The sequence below is a fragment of the Scatophagus argus genome, chromosome 9 (assembly GCF_020382885.2).
Source record: "Scatophagus argus isolate fScaArg1 chromosome 9, fScaArg1.pri, whole genome shotgun sequence".
Classification (NCBI taxonomy): Eukaryota; Metazoa; Chordata; class Actinopteri; family Scatophagidae; genus Scatophagus; species Scatophagus argus.
In genome coordinates this window covers 16484478-16504359 of record NC_058501.1, presented here as the reverse complement: position 1 = coordinate 16504359, position 19882 = coordinate 16484478, and the positions used below count along the sequence as shown (strand labels likewise).

Below are 19882 nucleotides of genomic sequence, written 5' to 3'. Positions count from 1 at the left end.
GGGATGCAAATGAGCATCCAAATGCTCCAAACAGATAAGAACAACACCAAATATTTAGAGTGATCTTCAGTGCTTGCCCCTTCCCTACACTGACCTCTTATCAGACTGAAGCAATTCTCTAAACCCCACCACCATACAGAGCTGTCATGTTTTACATATCTTCACATGACAAAATGGTGAGCGTGGGGCTCTAACAATACTTTGGAGGGTGGTGCATCTTTCACAAAAAATAAGGACATAATTATAAGGAATGAATTATATTTATCTGCTGCAATATAAGCTGCAAATGTTTGCATGCCCCCAGCTCACTAACTGAAAACAGCACGATCACCAAAAGAATGTAATGTTATTGGTTGACTATATCAGGTTAGGGGGCAGCCATGGCCTGAGGTTTTGGGTGTGGTGGAGTGATTAACAATGACCCCCACCCTCGCATTAGCCAGCTGATGTGCCCTCGAGCAAGACACTTAACCCCCCCCCAGTTTGCTCTCTGGGCACCTGAAATGGCAGCCCACTGCTCCTATGTGTTTTACTGCATGTTGCATGTGTGTATGCGTCAATGAGTGATGGGTTAAGTGATTTCCTAGCTTGGGATTTATAAAGTATAATAAAATTAAAAAATGTATATATTGTGATGTGATCCAGTCTGCTTATAACACTGCACAGTTGGTTATGAGGAAATCAAAGCACATGCTCTATAATCATCTCTCAGACTATAACAACAACAATAACAATTGTTTTCATTAGCAATTAATCTGATGATTATTTTCCTGATCAGTCAATCAAGCATTTAGTGTATAAAATGTGCAAAAATTCTCATCACAGTTTCAGACATATGTGATACGGCTATGTCCTCATCTCTGACAAATAGCAGCTTTGTGTTTCACGCTCGGTTTTAATTGCCTTATTGGAGAAAATGCAGGTCTTTTTACTGATGAAATGTTCCAAAGACACTATTTTTGCAATGATGTGAATTTTATATTAAAATATTCAGAGAATCCACGAAAGCTTCTTGGTCTTTTATATCGTGATGAACCACTATAATTGAATATACTGTCTATATTTATCCCATGCAGAGCCTACAGCATGCTTGTAAGATTTTCAAGAGAGGAATACTTACCAAAAACCCTCTGGCTTGCTTTTTTTTAAATATTTTTTTTATTTTTTTATTTTATTTTATTTATTTATTTTTTGCACAGTGCAGTCATTTTGGGTTGATAATGTGAAGCATTGTAGCAATAAATGATGAAAATCAGGCAGAAAATCTTCCGATGATCTTCGTGTTCTCTAGCAGATTCTCAACAGCATTGACTGACTGATTTTATGTCTCCCGTTAGGGAGTAGCCTTCACCTATATACTGCATTGCCTGTAGAAATAAAATATTGTTCACAGAATTCAAGACATTGCGTGGTGTATTTGCCCAAACTTCACTTTGTGGGCCTATACTGAGGTAGAGCTTGATAGCCTTCATGAAGTCTGGGGATTACAGTTGGAAACTTCAAGTATTTTTTGAGGTAACTTTAAGCCCAGAAAAAAAAGAAAAAAAACACATAGTTCAAGCAAGAAAAGTGTAAAGTTGGCTAAGCTTTCATCCCACAGGATAGTTTGCCTCAACTACTGACTGTCAAGAAGCTTGTCTGGAGTTGTTGAGGCTCCTGCTATTGTGGCAAAGGTCTTTTTAAGCAGCAGTACATCAGAAACATGTCTACCCGCCCGCTTTGTGACTGCACGGAGGCAAAGAATGCCACATTGGTTTAGCCTTGAAAATGAGGCTCTTTTCTTCCTGCATCTTTTTTTAAAAACTAAAAAGAGGCAAAACATCTGTGGTACAGAAAGACTGTTCAGTCAAGCCTTGTTTTGGTGCTAATTAGTCCAATTAGCCTTCCCCATCTCACACAGTTTTAAACAAAGACGAGCAGCAGCTCTGCTCAGCTTAACCAGCCCCGCAGTTTGATGTGTGGCAGTGCTGGAAAAGCTGCAGAAGCCTCTAGTTACAGACACAGACGCAGGCTACTTTAAACAGTTTCAGGGCATCCTTGCTTCACAGGATAAAACTGCACCATGCCATGTCTTTGAAATATTCTGTGTATGTCCCTTTAGCAAGATTTTAGCACAGAAACATGGTTTTGTGAGGAAGGAGTCAGACTCCAGTGTGGAGGTAAAATTCCCACAGCCGTAATTTCATGATTAGCAATGCTGAAGGGCAGGTTCCATATTGGTCGCGTGTGCTGTGTGATAACAGATTTCATGAGGAGCTTTGAATGAACCAGTTAGATACAGCTGAACAGAAAACTACAGGGAAATTAGTTATTCTGAACATAAGAAGAATAATTAATCATTCCTCAACAACAACCTCTTTACAGAAGCAGTTTATCATCATGAATCAACCAACATCTTCCCTCAGTTATTTCTTTTTATAAATACAAATTATACAAATTGCTGTTTGCAAATTATATAATTACTTAGAATAGGACACTGCTGGATCTAATAAGTGACATTTGTCATAACATTATACCTTCTAAAGGCAGAGAGAACAACAGCTGCATTTTTCAAATATTTCCTCCTTAGGGCAGAGCAACAGTAATAATTCTGTAAATAATGAGTAAATGAACAGTTCATAGTTTGCATGTGTGTGTGTGTGTGTGTGTGTGTGTGTTGCTGTTTTAGCAAAGTTTTAATGACCATCCATATTTATTTTTCAGTCTCTTTATTAAGACGCAAACAGAAAATACAGGAAATATGTGCACAAAATTTAAAAACCAGAATTTTCAGAACAAAATGACTTCTACTGGCAAAAGTCTGTATTTAGTGTGACCTCCCTTGGCACTGAGCACGTCTTGAACTCTTTTGGAGAGACTGTCTTGAAGTTTTCTAAAGTAATCTTCTTGTATATTATACCAGGCTTCTTCTAGCACTTCCCAGAGTTCTTCTTTAGATTTAGGCAGTCTTTTATATTTCTCTGTCCAGGCGATCTCATACTGCCTCTATAATATTCAAGTCTGGTTTCTGTGAAGGCCAGTCCGTGATTGTCCGCGTTTTATCCGCTTTTTTTCTCGCCAAATATGATTTCACTGCACTGGCAGTGTGCTTGGGATTGTTTTCATGTTGAAAAATAAAACCTACTCATTATACTGTTGGCTGTATCTTAGATAGTCAGGCAGTTCTGTAGATATCTTTGGCTGTAGCTATAGCTACCCTTCACTCAGTTAACCCTTTATCTGACCTGTGCCTGGGCTGGAAACTATTGTTGAAAGTTAAAGTATTAAGTCTTAAATATTGACTTAATTTGATTCAGGTAATGTGACATATGTTCCGCGAATTAAAGTACATAATATATGCTAATGTACATTAAGTATGTTACGTGAGTTAACACACATACCTGTTTTAATCCAAACCATGACCTTTACCTCAACCTAACAGCATAGTATTGTTGCCTACACCTAAACAAAATGTAGCCATTCAGCAACGTGAACCATACTTGTTTTTTGTTTTTGCTGGTTCTGTTAAATGGTCATATATGTTTTGAACTGCAGCTGTATATGTTGTTTTGGGATCCTTTCAGACATGACATAATCTGTCACATTCTGATCTATTGTATATATTAGGCTGTGGATACCAGCAGAAGTTCAGGGCCTCATGCTATTACAGTCCTTATACACATGCAGCTCACATAGTAAAGAGATTATTTAATGGATTTTACATCCCATGTATTGGTTGCTGTGGCACCAAATGCCGTTTTTCTGCCTCATACTGTAAATGTGATTCATGTTCGCTGTTGGCTAACTGACACAGGGGCTACAGTAGCTGCTGAGAAATTAACATCCTTCTGCCTTCTCTCACATGGTTTATAATTGCGGAGCAAACCTCTCAGAGGAGCGCCACAGAAATCGAACCATAGCGACCTTCTGCCAGTGATCAAAGCCCACCCCAACCCTGACCCAAGAGACGAAACGAGAGAGCGAGGAAGAGAGAGGGAGGGATGGAGGGGGAAGGGAGGGAAACCACACAAACCATCTCACGTCTCAGCGAGAGCTACCTGCTTTACATATGAAACACACCTTTCTCCCTTTAATTCCCATGAAATCACGCAAGAAGCAGTTATTGCAAAGGAGGGATGAGGAGGAAGTGATGTGGAACAGCTAGAGGGGCCATTACAGAGAATCCCTCATTACACCCTGGTCACAGCTTTGGAGTATTACCCCTGTGAAAACACACTCTCACCCCAGGGTGGATAAGTCAAAGAGAGTTGATTGTCTCATCTTATTTCTTCTCTTTGAGCCTGTTCTCTAGGCAGGTACGGTAGCGTTAAACTTATCAACATATGCACATGCCGCAGCTCGCTGTAGAACCAACAGACGGGCTGGTTTAGATCTCTCTGAGCTGCAAGTGAGCCTAAAGAATTGTTTGTTGTATCTTTTATATATTCCTTTCTGGAATGGAGATGGATCCTGTTAACAGATCTCTGTGATCAATGAATTAATCAACCCACCTGTTTTCAGGTAGCTTGTTTGCAGCAACTGCCGCAACTCTGAAGAAACGCTGAAGAGAACTACAGAGTCATCAAGCCTGATGGAAAAAAAAGTGCTTGAGTTGTCTTGCATTGCACAGTAATAGGAAACATTACGAAGTCAGATAGAAAAAACATCTTGACTCATCCATCAGATACGTGTGGTTCCATCAAGCAGGAATACTGACAAATGCCCCCATGCATAGCTCTATGGATATCTGTCGGTCATTGCACCACTTCAGCCCAGATCAAAACATTTCAAACATCTCACGATTAGATGAATGTCTACAAATCTTAGATATTTATGAAGCTTGGAGGATGGATGTTTTGGTGATTCTGTGACTTTTATTCTAGCTGTCACTAGGTTGATATTTATGGTTTGGAGTAAAACATCTCCACAAATATTCAGTTGATTGCAGGGATTTTTTTGTAAAGACATGTAAGGTGAATTATAATAGCTTTGGTGATCTTTGATGATGATCAGGTCAAATTTTCAATTCATCCAGTATTTTTTTTATGACCAAATACAAGCAAAAGTGAAGGTTTTCCCATCAGCCTCTGCTCTACTTCATCTTCATTTACCAAATGTTAGCATGCTAACACACTAAACTAAGAACATGGTAAACATTACACCTTAGAGAAGAACTGAAGAAGAATGTTATCATTATCGCTGTGCACATGGTAGCATACTAGTGGTCTCAGAGAGCCACTATCATGGCTGTAGACTCTCGTTTAGCTACTGATTTGCTGCTGGCGTTTCAGTTTAGTGGAGGATCAACACTCTGAAATTCAATTGAACCACCTTTTCATTACCAAAATTCATTATGTCATTATGTCCTAAACTTGCATATCTACAGTTCCAGGTCCAACGTTGGTGGGACACCTCAAGGGGTTTATTCCGATACGTAACAAAATTTATAGCAGTAATAATATAGAAATGTAGGTTTTTAATATTATTAGGTATTTTAACAAAAAACATAAAATATTTTTTGAAAAAAGAAATCTTTTTTGTTTGATGATGACTGGAGGTCATAGTTTATGCAGCTTTTCATTTACATCCACATCATTACAATACTGTGTCATTGTGAAGATTATCCATCAAGTCATGCGGATATTAGTACTGTTTCACGGATATTTAAACAGCATATTGGCACAAATGAATATATAATTTACTTTGTGATCATCCGTATTTGAGAAGAAGAGAAAATTTTTGACAGTTTCTTGTGCAATATATAAGTTATCAGTTGTTCTTTCTTCATGAAGCATTTCCCTTATTAATCCTTTCAGTATGTGCCATATCACAGCCATATTGCAAGCTGTTTGCTCACTTTGCATTAAAAAAAAACAAACAAGTCACATAGAAAATCTATTAAGACTTTAATTTTTTAATGCTTTCAAATTCATTTTGGACAGTGGATGAATTTGCATGAATAAGTTACATAATAAATAAAAGCAAATACATTTCTCTCACGTTTTCATAAGGCTTGTATAGCAGCAGAAGTGGCCAACAAAGTATCCTGAAACAACCGAGTGTTTCCAGTTGGCATCTGTCCTAACCAGCTTCGAATCTAAATCAGGTCAGTTTCAAACCCAGGTTAAAACACATATTTCAAACCAGGGGTTCAGTCAAACGTGTGAAACAGTCTCAGGGTTGCTCCAGGAAACTCTGCACCAATGTTTGGAAATTAAATAAGATAAAGAGGAAAACACTGGTGTTGGCCCTAAAGCAATGGAAGTCACAGGAGGTAGCATCTTACTCTCCTGTCTGATTCTCTTTTTTACATTTTTTTTATTCATGCAGCAGGAACTGTTTACTGGTCGCTATGATTATCACAGTGATCCATCCACATTCAACTGCATTTTTCTAGCTGTACAAGAGCTGCTTCAACATATAGCGGAGTGTTGAAGGTTTGCCTTTGAACAGATTTCTTCTTCCAACAATTTGTCTTGTTTGTCCTGCTTAGCATGACATTGACTTTTCATCAGAACAAGAAACTGACCGCAGCAACACAGTAAAGATTGCATATTAAAAACGACATGAACATAGCATGACCTCAGATCTGTTTATGTTTCTGTGCCCTTTACACAAATGATATTGTATTCAACACTTAACCTTTATTTTAACACAGTAGTTTCAGACTGAGGAGAGGACAAAACCTCCTTTTACCAAAATAATGTGGGCTTGTGGAAGGACTATCAGTTTGTTATAAAGTTGCAAAATGTTCCAGATATGAATGAGCCAATCAGAGCGCTCCAAAATGATTGATGGGACGTGCACCCAATTAAGGACAGAATGTACATTCATATAGACGAGATCTTGTATCTAAATTACATTTATCTGTCACGGCAGAGGCTAATGGCAGCCTACCTCTGTCAATTTTTTTTCATTAATGTCATTATGTTAAGTGGGGTTGAGAATAGACATAACTCACTAAAAGTGTATTATGCAAACAAATAATGTATCCATTTCTGAATGACTAGTAAATCATGTAGAATATAAAAGCAAGATCACTGTCACCGTTAAGGAAATGTGCAGCATTTACTGTATCAGCTTCAACTGACACGCTCACCTGTGGTCATGTTCTCCATACAAATTATTTTTGTGCTAATTCTACAGTGCATTTTTTTTCTTATATAAGTGGTCATTTTGTAATGTACAGCAACGATTTAACAATGTCACATAAAACATTTGTGGAATTCATTTACACTAAGTGAACAGGTGTGGCCTTGCTGTTGGGCTATAAATTGTGCTAAATCTGGCTTTGCTGGTCGCAGAGTAAGTACCGTGCAGCAGGCCAGACGCTGTTGGGGCTTAATCAGGGAACAAAATGACCACCTGTTTTTGCAAAGTGATGAGGAAACTCTCACTCGTCTGATTGGTGCATTTGTAAGGGGACTATTTTTGGGGTGGTCGCCTGATTGCTCTCCTGGAGAATAGCGACTTGAACAAGGTAATGTGGTTGTTCTGATGATTACACTGGATAACTACACTGGAGTTATTGCCTGCTGGCATTGAGACTACAATGAAATGCCTGATCTGAAATGTGGACACAGAAATGCACAGCTTCTTGTCTATGTCTTTCACGTGTATCCCCTCACAGATCAGCGATGCCGCACACAAACAGGCATGCTTAATTGTAAGCAAATAACTACAAGTGCATTTGGCATTAATGTTTACAAAAGCTGACACATTCAAACAAAAGCAGCCTTGCGCACTCAGTCACACAATTACATATTGAACACATGCATACTTAACACATATACAAACAAGCTCACACACACACTTGCGCATACACACAAGCACACACTCACACAATGCTTGTTTGTAGCTTCTGCCAGCTTTCTCCCTCTGCATGCCGACTGTGTGTCTGGCATCAGGGTTAAGGTCTGGAGCCACATACAAGCTGTGTGCTCTGTCTGGCTTTTACACACTCTAAATGGGGTTTATGAATGGCTAGGACTCAATGACTGACTCAACACCAGGGGCCATACTCTACCAAATCCGACAATGGGTTTTGGCGATAAGTCAGAAACAACATTCTCCCAGCGCAGCCAGGAAGCATGTTTAAACTAATATGCCACCAGGTTTTCTTTTGTTTTGCACTGCAAACATTGTGCTGTGGAGTGTGTCAATCCACAGATGTGCTTCTTGTTTGCCATTCCTGGCAGAGCCCAAGTGCTTTTAAACAGCCCTTTATAGTGTCTATGTGTGCATGTGTTTGTGCTCTTGTTGTTAAAGCTAGCAATGAATCCAGCTCTCAACATTGTGTGGAGCCAGTGACTCTAACAGCCTTTTGGTGATGGATAGATGGAGGCCGCTATTGACAATCTTGTGCCCTTATTGGGAAGCATACAGTTTGCCCCATTCATGACCATCGAAAAACAATCACGCTCACCTACTGTACATACAAAGAAGTTACAAACAGATATGAGCAGTCCTTACCACTGCTCTATCATTAGATCTAACACTCTACTGACATTCAGATCTGAATCCAGACTGAAGTCTGACTCAACAAAAGGAGCTGTCGGTGGAGTAAGAGGGTGGAGGCCAGACGTCAGCGTTTCAAGCCAGTCGGCAGCATCAAACAGTGCCGGAGCCCGACGTTTCCGTGACTTCCCAGTGGACGACAGAGGGGAGGTGCAGATGGGCGGCGGGGGAGGAGCTGGGATCACCTGGCTAGGGTTTATTATGGCAGGAGATGGAGGGAGCTCTAGCAAGAGAGAGGAGCAAAGCGGTGAGGGAAGGTAGCTGTCATCCTTGTGTTTCTGGGAGGCCTGGGACTGATCCGCTTGAGGTAGAGGAGAAGGAGGCGATGGGTCGGGGACTAAGCGAGCAGGGGATTTATGATCGGAGACACTGACAGAGCCTCGAAGAAAGACAGAAAAAGGATTAGACACTGAAAGAAATATTAGTGCCATTCAAAATTGATTGCTTATTAATTATGGGATACTCACTGACACAAGTTAGAGGCTCATCCAGAATGTCATCTATGGACTGGTGAAGGTCCATCTGTGGCCAAGAGAACGGAAAAACACTTGAATCCCACTGTACAAATGGAACTCTTCCTGATCTCTCCCTGTTCACCTACAAAGTCTAACCTGTGCTTTCTGAATCGCCTCCTGTAGTTCTTCCTCAAAGCTGCGAGCAATGGACAAGGTCTGAGCAGGACTTGCTGTAATCTGCACTGGCAGCTCAAAATCCTTGCCGATCACATCACACGGTTGGCAAAATGCCTGTTTAGAAAATAAGAACACATTAGTTGAGAGATAGTGGTGATGACACTATGTTCTCGTGTTTGACCAGTTTTATAGATTGAGGGTGTGATCTTTAGTGTACAATTGGAAGGTGATTATCCAAGCTCCGTGTATATTGTGTGTTTACCTGTGTAAACAACAGTTCTGTCTGTGCATCTGATTCAGGCTTGTGTCTAGGGCATCCAGGATCCTGTTGCAGGAATGGATGAAGGGATCCTCCACAAGACTGGAAGAATAAGAAAAACAGCATTACTGGCTGCAGTTCTGGAAACATTTACCCTTTTAAATGAACTTGTCTCCAACACATCTTATACCAAAGACCTGAGCCTGTCTTCATCACCTCGTTGTCGGTGTTAGTGGAGCGGTCCCTGGGCCTGTTCCTCAGCCTCTCCCTCATCTCCAGCTCCACATTCAGCTCCTGCTGCTGCTGTTTCTCAGTTCTCCAGGGAGTCCCACAGTGTAGGGGAGAGGAGGAAGACATGGGTAGACTGGGACTTGGAGTTGCTGAGGCAGGGCTAGCAGGAGCCAGGAAGACAGTGTTGGTGAGACCACACTGTTCACCTGGCAAACTGACTGACGGAGCACTGGAGAAACCATTTGGCACCGTGTTCGGAATTCCGTTCAGAACTCCGTTTGGAGCATCGCTGAGAATCCCATTAGGAATTCCCCTTTCTGGCATATACATCTGTTGGTTCGGGCTACTGCTGGGCGAGTCAAGTCCAGAGCTGCAGCTTGAGCCAGGGCTCTGACTGGGTGGCACTGGAAGGCAGGGGGTGTTGGGCTCCAGGCTGGTACCCAGCTGGGAGAGGGGAGCAGGGGTGAGGCAAGAATGGGGAAGCTGGAAGGGGCGGAGACGCTGCAACAGAGCGGGCTTGGTCCCGGAGACAGGGAGTCCACGCTTACGCAACTGCTGCCGCAACTCTGACACCTGAGGAAAAGAGAGGAGGTCACAATAGAAGAGGAAAGGATACTTAACAGTTTGTCTTCAACATGGACTGTAAATAAAAATGAGCATTTCTGTCTTTGAGCACTTTCATGCATTTCTTACGGTTAGATCAACAAGATTCGCAGGGAGGAGCTCAGGCTTCGATATAGGGTTTGTGTCCGTTGGTGTGTGGTTCGTTGTGGCGGCAACAGGTTGGGGATTCACAGGCATGGCTCCAGAGGACTTCAGAAGATCACTGTGGTCTCCACTGGAGGAATTACAGAAGCATTAGCTCACCTAAACTATCTGAGGACTAACATCTCATTGATAAAGCAGAAATAGTTTTGTTAAGTTGGATAACCTGGCAGTGCATCAACAGCAATGCGTTTCCCTACCTGGACACAACAGTGAGCTGTTGTGGTTGTAGCTGTTGCTGTTGTTGTTGCTGCTGCTGGTTCTGGAGGATTTGTAGCTGGAGGAAGACCTGCTGCTGCTTCAGCAGATGAGAATAGGCTGGGTCTAAAGACTGGGTAGGGGTAGGGCTCTTCTGTTTAGCTCCTCCCACTGGAAATAAACACATTTTTTGTCACAAGAGTAAGCCTTGATTGGACAAATGAAAGGAATTTTTGAATAAATGTGGAAAATAGTATACATATACATTGGTACCTCCATTCATAGACGCTCCTCTCTGATCTGGAGGAATGTACTGGTGATACTTGAGTTTCTTCATTTTGGGTTTGGAGTCCCGCGGTTTCCGTGGGCGGGGGAGATGGTTGAAGTTCAGGGAGGTCGGCAGGGAGGAGCAGGTGGGACTGGGAGGCCGAGCTGTCTGCAAAAACAAATATTTTCCACATGTTCTAAAACTGCAACCATACTGTGGTTCCAGTGAGTAATATCCAGAGCATATAAAATATATCAGCTAAAATGTCAACTCGTTTCATGTTGTTAGACAGTATTTGCCCCATGTCAAGGTTAAGTTCTTACATGAAATGTACAAATACCTCACAAATCTCCAGATGACAGCATGTGCTGGTTCTGACATACAGCCACGCTGCTTGTGTATGAATCTGTTAACCTACAGGGCAAATACTGAGCTCCCCTAGAAGTGCAAATTGACAGTAATGAATGCAGAGCAGCTTAGAGCGCAGCATTGTGTTCGACAGAACAGAGGAGTGACCGTCCTGTTAGGTTGAAGACCTCTACAATACTCTTTTATCTTTTATGTTGTATACCTGCTGTGAATACTGTAAGCACACATACACAATCTAAACATTGTTTTTCTGAATGCAAATGTCATATTACCACATTTATCTGCTTGTGTGCTTGATATTATAATTTTATTTTGAGCAGTCAGGAAAATGTTCAGAACAAAAAGAAGGACTCTTATAAAATTTAAATGAGCCAGGAAAAAAATAAGAGTAAATCTGATAGCACTGTTTTTTGTTTTTTAGCATGCACTGACCCCACATTACCTTTGGCAGCAGAGGTGTGGTCTGAGAGGTCAGATACATCCCATTTGGTCTCCCAGTTGTTGCCATGGAGTTTGATTCACCCAGTGTTACACTCATTGGTTGTCTCATGCCCTCGGTTGCCGGGAGCAGTGCCAAGCCAGACTGAAGGCAGAATATCAGATTATTATAGCTGAAATATGAAGCTATTTATAAATGCACCAGTCTTTTAATATTCACTTTAATGTGTTTGCAAGAGTCTTTGTTTTACGTAAAGTGTTATTTCTTCACCTGAGCACGACAGGGACTGTGGTTCAGGGGCGGGCCCACAGCTGAGAAGTCACTAAGTAATTGGTCACCTGGAAGCCCCGGCAATGAAGAAAAGGTCGGTGACTGGTGAACGCCATTTTGGTCAGTGGGCGAGGACGAGGAGCAGGAGGAGATGTCATCTTCGAAGACATCAGTCGACAGAGGGAAAGAGGCAGAACCTGAGGAAATGGAAAGTGAAAGGAGGTAAGGTCAGGAGAGGCACAGAAGAGATTTGGAGGAAACTGGAAAAAAAAATATGTTTGTGACTCTGTCTGTGTGTGCCGGTGCATGTGGATGCATGTTGACTCACAGCTCTCCAGGGGCAGCGTGTGTTTGCGCTGCTGCTCCACAGGTCCAGGACGTTGGATGCTCTCAGTGAAGTCCTGCGCCTGGCGAGCCTTCTTCTGCCTCTGGGCGCCACACACAGTCCTCTCTGTGGGTGGGTTGCAGGGGGGTGCAGATAAGTGGAGAGAGGGGGACAGAAGGGAGATCAACAGAGAGAGACGAGAGGAGATTGGAGGGAGAGAGACGACAGGATTTCAGATCATACGTGATGTGAGCATGCTCAACAGTGTTGCCACAGGCTATCAGTACCAATATAACCAGCAGAGGCATCAAAAAATAATAAACACTCCAGCCCATAGGGAGATGTATTCCCTTGGATATAAACACACACACACCCACAACATTTTTAAAAGGGCAGAAAATGACCATTTGGGAAAACAGACTGTTTGAAAAGTCAGGTATTATAATAATAGTCTTTACAAGTTAAAGGGTTTGAGGGTGAGGAGAGAAGGAGAGATAAAGAGAGATGAGAGAGACAGAGATGTCAGTAATGGCAGAAAATGATGATCCGTGGATGGGCGGGCTTATCATGCGCTGTCAATCACTGATATGTTTACAGGCTGCTTAAAATGCAGAGTTACAGTGTGCAACAAGGTCACATTTCTATTTAACTGACAGCTGATAAAACACCGAGCCCACTGCCAGATTTACGCACTCCATTTGCTCACACAGCTACTGTACAACAGAGAGCGGCGAGCAGCACAGATATGATAGAATACAGGCAGAAAGAAAGTGCGAGGCAGAGAAATATGTTACTGTGCACTGTGCTGGGAGTGTGACAGGGTAAAGCAGGAAGGAGACAACAACATTACTGTAGGCAGGGCATCACCTTCTGCAGTTTCAGTGTTCAGACCACTAGGGGGCAACTTCTGTGCGGCACCATCGTCAGTTAGACGCTGCATCAGGAAACAGCAGGTCAAACCAACAACCAGGGCCCAGAGATTACAATGCAGTTCATTCAGGGGAATGTTAAATACAACTATACTCTAATGTCAATGTAGCCTAAAGAAATACTCATTTACAACAGTGTTTCCCCCAACGAATTTGCAAGGTCTTTGAAAGAACACATGGATCCTACGCTTCAGAGATTCACCAGTACAAATTAGCTCTTTTAAGGTGAAATAAATCCACACAAGACACCATGTGACCCATTCAATGTTGGGGGAAAACATTGCCCTATAGTAAAATGTGTCACAATTCATGTTAATTTCTTATGAACTTATAGCTATATGTAAGTAGCACAAATTAATATAATTTCTTTTAAAAATACATGACATATGTGGAGGGAAAATGTCTTGACATGACAATTCGACTTTTATAACATCAAAATCATATTTGATCTATAGCGTGGCAATGTCATGCTGCTGGATATTATTGAGAAACAGAATCATACTCACCAGAGCTTCACTCTGGTCTTTCTCTGCTTTTTGAGAGGGACAAGAAGATTTCAAGCCTATGGACACAGACAAGTTGTGATAGTAAGATTAAATGGCAACGGCAGGATTTTTATTTCTTTTACAGAAGGTTAGCCAAGTAGAGGAGCGACTCAGTTGAACCAGTTCATCAACAAAGCACTTTAAGCCTTCAGCTCATCCCTCCACGTTACAGCACAGAGCATCTCTGGCGCTCTTTTGTGTTGGCAGGCATCAGAAAGTGCAGTGCCGCTTGCTTGTGCAACCTGCTTCAGCCTCAGACAGTGAGGTGGGAACTAAAGCAAGCCGCCGTGCCTGTCGACAAAGTATCTGAGATAAAATTATTTCTTGCGTCTAGACTAGTCTGTACAAAATGGGCTGCACAAATCTGGTTGAATGTATCTGTATTTTGTGCTTATAGCACATTTTATTTACACCCTTATCTTTAGGTAATGCCTGATAGTAAAAGTATATTGTTATTTTTGCAGGTGTTGCCTTTATGCACGTACTTCTTTTAACACCTCTGATACCTGCTGTGTTTTGCCTTGTGCAGACTTATTATTGTGGAAACACGTTTTGCATATCATGGTTATCATTCTTGTTGTTGCCACTCATTCATAATGAAAATGTTGCCCCTTGTTCTTTGCATTAAAGTTATTTTAATTGTTTTTAATTGTGATGAGGCATATGACACTAACCATTAACCCTCTCATCCAACTAAAGCAGGCTCCTGCACTGTCAGAGGTTATAAAAGCACATAATCAAATAGAAAACTTAAACTCCAAAAATCAAATCAAAGAAAAGTAAAAGTTGATCCGTACAGTAAAGCCTACACAGTTATTTTCTAATCAATAAGCAATCATCTGTCAGTGAAAAGAGGTGACTTGAAGATCATAATATGAAACCCAACCTGCAGTCATAGCATGAATGGATCAATAACAATGTTAATGATACACATGGACTAACCAGGGTCTGCATTGATCTCACTCTGCCTTCGGTTCTGAATCCTCAATTGCAGGACTGAAAGACAAGAAGAGAGACTGTTAAAAAAAATGATGAAAAATCACACATTAAACTGATGGATCAGCGAGTTAGTTTGATTTCTCATTGAAGGACAAAATTATGCGGGGGGGAACAGAAAAGACGCTGACGTGGAAAGGTAAGAGTTGAGCAACACAAAACAGCAGCATCACTGTTAAATGATATGGCCTTGTGACTTATGTTACCTCACGACTTTGCAGCACTTGTAGATTATGTATCTCCCTGCATGCTTGTACACATCTACACACCACATATTTGCACACACACATTTGCATTCAGTGCACACACAAACGGTCGAAGCAGGGCAGGGCTGGGCCTGTTACACAGAGTCCCCCCCAGTGAGTTTTAAGACCTGAGACCTGATGAAAGGGAGGGGAGGACTGCACAGGGGGTTGAGGGCAGTGACTATTTATCTCTCAGTATGTCTATTTCTGTTGGTCCCATCCCCCCTTCAGCTGTCCCGCTCTCTCCACAAGCCTCTCATACATCCCCTTCTCCTCACGTCATCCTCGTTCTGGCTGCTAAGTATATTCTTCCTGCTCTCCTGCCTCTCTGACAACTCAAAACAAAAGTTTAATGTAGTAAAAAATGTAGATTTAAAGCAGATTAATGCGGCATACTCTGACGTCATAACAAGTTAGGGAAGCAGTGCTGCCACGATGACTTTGTATTTTAACTGCAGGCTCAATACAAGTCATGAACTCCATTTCAAACCCCCTTAAAGGCCCACTGTGCAGGACTCTGTGGCTTCCTGCAGTCTGTTTGCTGATTGCAACCAACTCGTCACCGCTCGTCTCAAACCAACGTGCAAAAAACTCGTCTACACATAAGATGCACATTCTAAGGTTATGAAAACACAGCAATTAGTAGTTTCAGATGATTATAAACCAATGAAAATATAACTCTGAATATTGTATTCCATTTCAGCCCCTAAATCCTACGCATTAGACTTTTAATGCTGGATCACATAGTGGTTCCCAAACTGAAACTGAGTCTTAAGACCAAACCATTTTTTTTTTTAAAAAAATACTGACTAATACTCAACTTTTCAGATGTCAAATCATTTAAATTAAAGAACCAAAAGAATCATCTTGTTCTTTTGGTTGAACTCACAGCTCATAGATGCATTTTGGTTAAGGGATCGCCAGTGTCAAAGGTCAACAAAAATGTTAAAAGCAGATTTGTTAACAATTAAACAAATCATATGCTAGCTGACAAAAGCTCATGTTTATTTCACATCAGTTTGATGTTCTCACAGACTTGTGTATTCCTCCAGCTCTGCTATGTACATACATGATTTCCAGCAGAGCAGCTGCTCTAAAGAATCACGTTTTCCAGCAGGTGTTTGTACACCTAGGGGACTGTCTCCATGTCGTTTCCTCGCCTGTCTATTTTACCAGCCGTTAACAACAGCTGCATGGGAACACAAGAGCAGGCGCTACAACTTGTAGAAACTTGGATTATGCAGTGATAGGAGGGTTGTTCAGTGCTGTTTGTCACAGCGATCTGGTTGACTCCTGAAGGTTTTAATCATTTGATTAATATGTTTTCAATAAATGAAAATTAATTTTTTGTATTCTTTTCAATTCAATTTGAAAGCAAGTATTCTAAGGGTCTTTAAATAAAACGGACTGTCAAAGGCCAACTGCCTTTTTTTAACATGTATATCAACAAAATGTTGTTGTTAAAGTGCCATGTCTCGAGCTCAGCTGTCCTCACGTCCATTCAAAACGTCCCTGTCTGTGGGCAGCGATCATTAAATCTATTCACCATGATCAATACCCTCACTCAGTCGATCACATGACGGACAGCGTGACCGACCAGCCAATAACTTTAAGGTACATTTCACCTCTACATATCGATGCTAATGTTGCCAATTATGCCTGAGATGTAAAGACGTTGCTGTGGGAAAATAAATCCTCCTCTCCTTTAATTGGCCCAAGCTGATACTCCAGGATCCTCACCTGAGCGGAACTTGTTCCGGATGAGAAGCGACCTCTCAGAGGCCAACAGCGTCATGGTGGAGGGGAGGGTGGAGGAAGCCAGGGAGTGGAACAGAGAGAGAGAGAGAGACAGAGGAAGTTCCTGGTGTCGCTCTACCAGGAGGAATGGAGCCCTCTCCTTCTGTCTCGCTGAGGAGAGAACAAGAGGAAGCAGGGGAGTGAGAGAGACAGATGCTTGTTAATCCACTGATAGATGCACGCCGATATTGATAGAGGCACACAAAGCACAGCGGAGAGAGATTGAGGGGGAAATAGAGACGCAAAGCCTCCCAGACCTACAGGCAGAATGCACACTGCAATGAGCTGCTCTGGCAACAGCAGGCCTCCCTGTAGACAGTCTGTCATAATCACACAGAGAGACACAGGGGCCCACCCACAGAGACAGAGCCAACGACACAGAGAATTAGACAGACAAGGAGGCTTTTAGAGAGACGGAGCGAGGAGGAAGAAGAGGATGAAGATGACAGTTAAGCGAGCACAAGTGTCTGAGACCCAGGACCCAGAAGATACTCAGGACATCAGAGCTGGTGGACACTGATTGTGGTGGACAAACGCGAACACGCAACACTTAGAGCATCGCACGCCTTTGCACCGTGGCAGCAGGACCACAAATGTGTCATGCACTAAAAGAAGAGGAGCTGAATCTCAAATAGAGAGAGCTGGGAATCTACATAAGTTGCATTAGTGCACACACACAACCTATTAAGAATATTGATTTGAACTGGCCGGCAACAGAACACCCAGAGGAAGTCTGTTTGAAGGGAATGGACAAACACACACACACACACAGAACCACCACACACATACTCTGGATTAGCTGAGGTTATGCATATTAAATCACCACAGTGCTCTTCCTATTCCCAATCCCATAAACACACACACCTCACTTATTTACTACATGAGGAGGCCAAAAGAAGGCCACTCTCTCATGGCTGCAGTCAAATAACAAGTGACTGATTGAGATTTCTTGTCTAGCACAGTAGGGCACTGAGGCACAAGAAGGCACCAAAAACACTGAGAGAATAAAAGCAAGAGAATGAAAGAGAATACTTACAGGAAAAGAGAGAATTGAGTCCCTCAGGGGAAATTGGAGTGGATTTAAGATTAAATTGAGAGAGGTGCGAGATGGAAGAAGAGAGGGAAACAGAGAACTCCGTAGTGCGTTTAATGACGATTTCTTTCTTTCATGTTCTTTTCATATCCTTTTTTTTCTGTTGCCCGTTTTCCACACTTTCTCACTTATCTCTGTTTTTTTTCTTCTTCTTCTTCTTCCTAAAGGTGAAATGCAAAGAGAACAAGGATCTGTGGTTCCTTCGTCCCCTTACGATAAAAACTCACCCTCTCTACCTCAGCCTCGCTCTCTCTGCCCCTCTCCCCATCCGCCCCAAAGCATCCTGGATGCTTGGTGCCAACTGTGAGCGACTGTCAAACTTTACCCCTCCCCCCTCCGTGGCCCTCACCCCTCCTTCCCCTACCCTCTCTCACCAGTAGCCATTCACTCCCCCTTGGCATCTGTTGACTGACTGATTGAGGGACGTAATCAAAGACAATCAGCACTTTTGCATTTGTTTGAACATGTCTTTAATAAAAGTAAACTCAGTGATGACGTTAAAGCAGTTCCTTAGTGTTGGGAGCTGAATCTCCACATAATGTGGCGGATAGAGAAGTGAAGGCAGGATAAAGAGACAGTTTATTACAAGGCAGTGAGAAAAGCCCGGGAGTGTTTTGGACTCATATCAAATCATGTACTGTAGCGGGACTGCAGGCTCATATGCTCCTGTCAAGATACCTTTGGGTCACCCTCTTAAAGTGATTTAGTACTGTTTGCGTGCAAGTATTCGCGTGTGTGTGTGTGTGTGTGTGCGTGTGTGTGTGTGTGTGTGTGTGTCAATGCGTGTATGAGTGTACGACACCACAGAGAGTCACAGGTCAGTAAGTCAGTGTCTGTCAGCATATAGTTTACAGTATGTATCAGCACTGGTGCCAAGCAAAATCACCAAAGTTTCACCTTGCTGGTCAATCCTTCAAAGCTGATTGGCTGAACGTATAGGAGAGTGTTTGCCTATGTTTGCATGCTGTCTATATGTGCATGTGTGTGTGTGTGTGTGTGCCTTTGGGCTGCAGAGTGGGGAAAAGAAGTGGGGGAAGTGAGGTCGTTGCCGGAGCACCTGTTCTCTCTATTTGACAGACAGGCCGGTGTGTGCTGGTTCAGCAGGTCATAGAGAGGGGGAGACAGAGAAGAGAGGTAGATTGGGTGAGGCAGCGGAGACTGCAAAAGTTGGACAGGAAAGGAGGGCACAATGCAGGAAGGAAGTCTTTACGACAAGGACAGGAAGAGAGCTGCATGCGACAGGAAAACAGGAGGGAAAAACAGGGGGTTGCTGCCATTTTATTGGATGTGGAAAGAAAGTCCCTGACGTCGAGATCCACTAATCAGAGAACACAGAGCAGAGATGGCACCGCTTGGGCCTATTATGGTTGCCATGGAACAAAATGGAGCAACTAATGGAACACAAAACGAAGGGGAACCTTAATTTAATACGTGGTTACCGAAGGACAGCTCTTTCAGGTGCCATTTACGCAATACGACAGTGTTTTTTCATCGTTAAAAAACCTCACCTTTGACAGCTTCTCCTCTCCTGCCCTGTAAATGCTTTTCACACACTCACGCACGCGTAACATACACATATATAAACACAGACTGCGCTGACAGCATGGCACATTACTGAGGGAAAGGTGATGTAATTGGTTCCCCTACACAGCTACACCCTCTCCTCTGCAGCCTGGACTCCCTTTCTGATTAACACCTGTTACCCCCCTTTCCTCCTCTCCTTCGCACACACACACACACACACACACATGCACAAACACACACACACACACACAGATTTCATAGTCTTAATCCTGCAGTGTATCTGGTGAGCGAGAAGGTTTTCCCTCATGAAGTATTATATTTCCCTGTGTAATTCTGGACACACACGCAACACACAAGCAAAGCATCATCTAGCTTACTTAATGAGCATTCACGGGCAATTTCACGTTCGTGTCAAAACTGCCTCCTTCGCTGCTGAAACTGCAGAGTACAGTCAATGCAGATCCAGTTCTTCCTAGGCTCTCTGTCTTCTGCCTTTCACCC

The 19882-nt window shown here is 42.5% G+C and overlaps 1 protein-coding gene across 1 annotated transcript; it reads right to left on the bottom strand.

Annotated features, from left to right (window-relative positions):
- Nucleotides 1–5849: 5849 nt before the first annotated feature.
- Nucleotides 5850–18154, bottom strand: si:dkeyp-69b9.3 (myocardin). Its single transcript, XM_046400775.1, has 16 exons — nt 17801–18154; nt 16708–16875; nt 14669–14722; nt 13688–13743; nt 13120–13186; nt 12256–12378; nt 11928–12124; nt 11661–11801; nt 10855–11017; nt 10584–10752; nt 10312–10456; nt 9604–10191; nt 9391–9489; nt 9108–9242; nt 8964–9018; nt 5850–8875 (listed from the first exon to the last, which is right to left on the bottom strand). Exons 2-16 carry the CDS (start codon nt 16760–16762, stop codon nt 8448–8450), a joined length of 2475 nt encoding a protein of 824 aa, XP_046256731.1. The 5' UTR covers nt 16763–16875; nt 17801–18154; the 3' UTR covers nt 5850–8447.
- Nucleotides 18155–19882: the final 1728 nt, after the last annotated feature.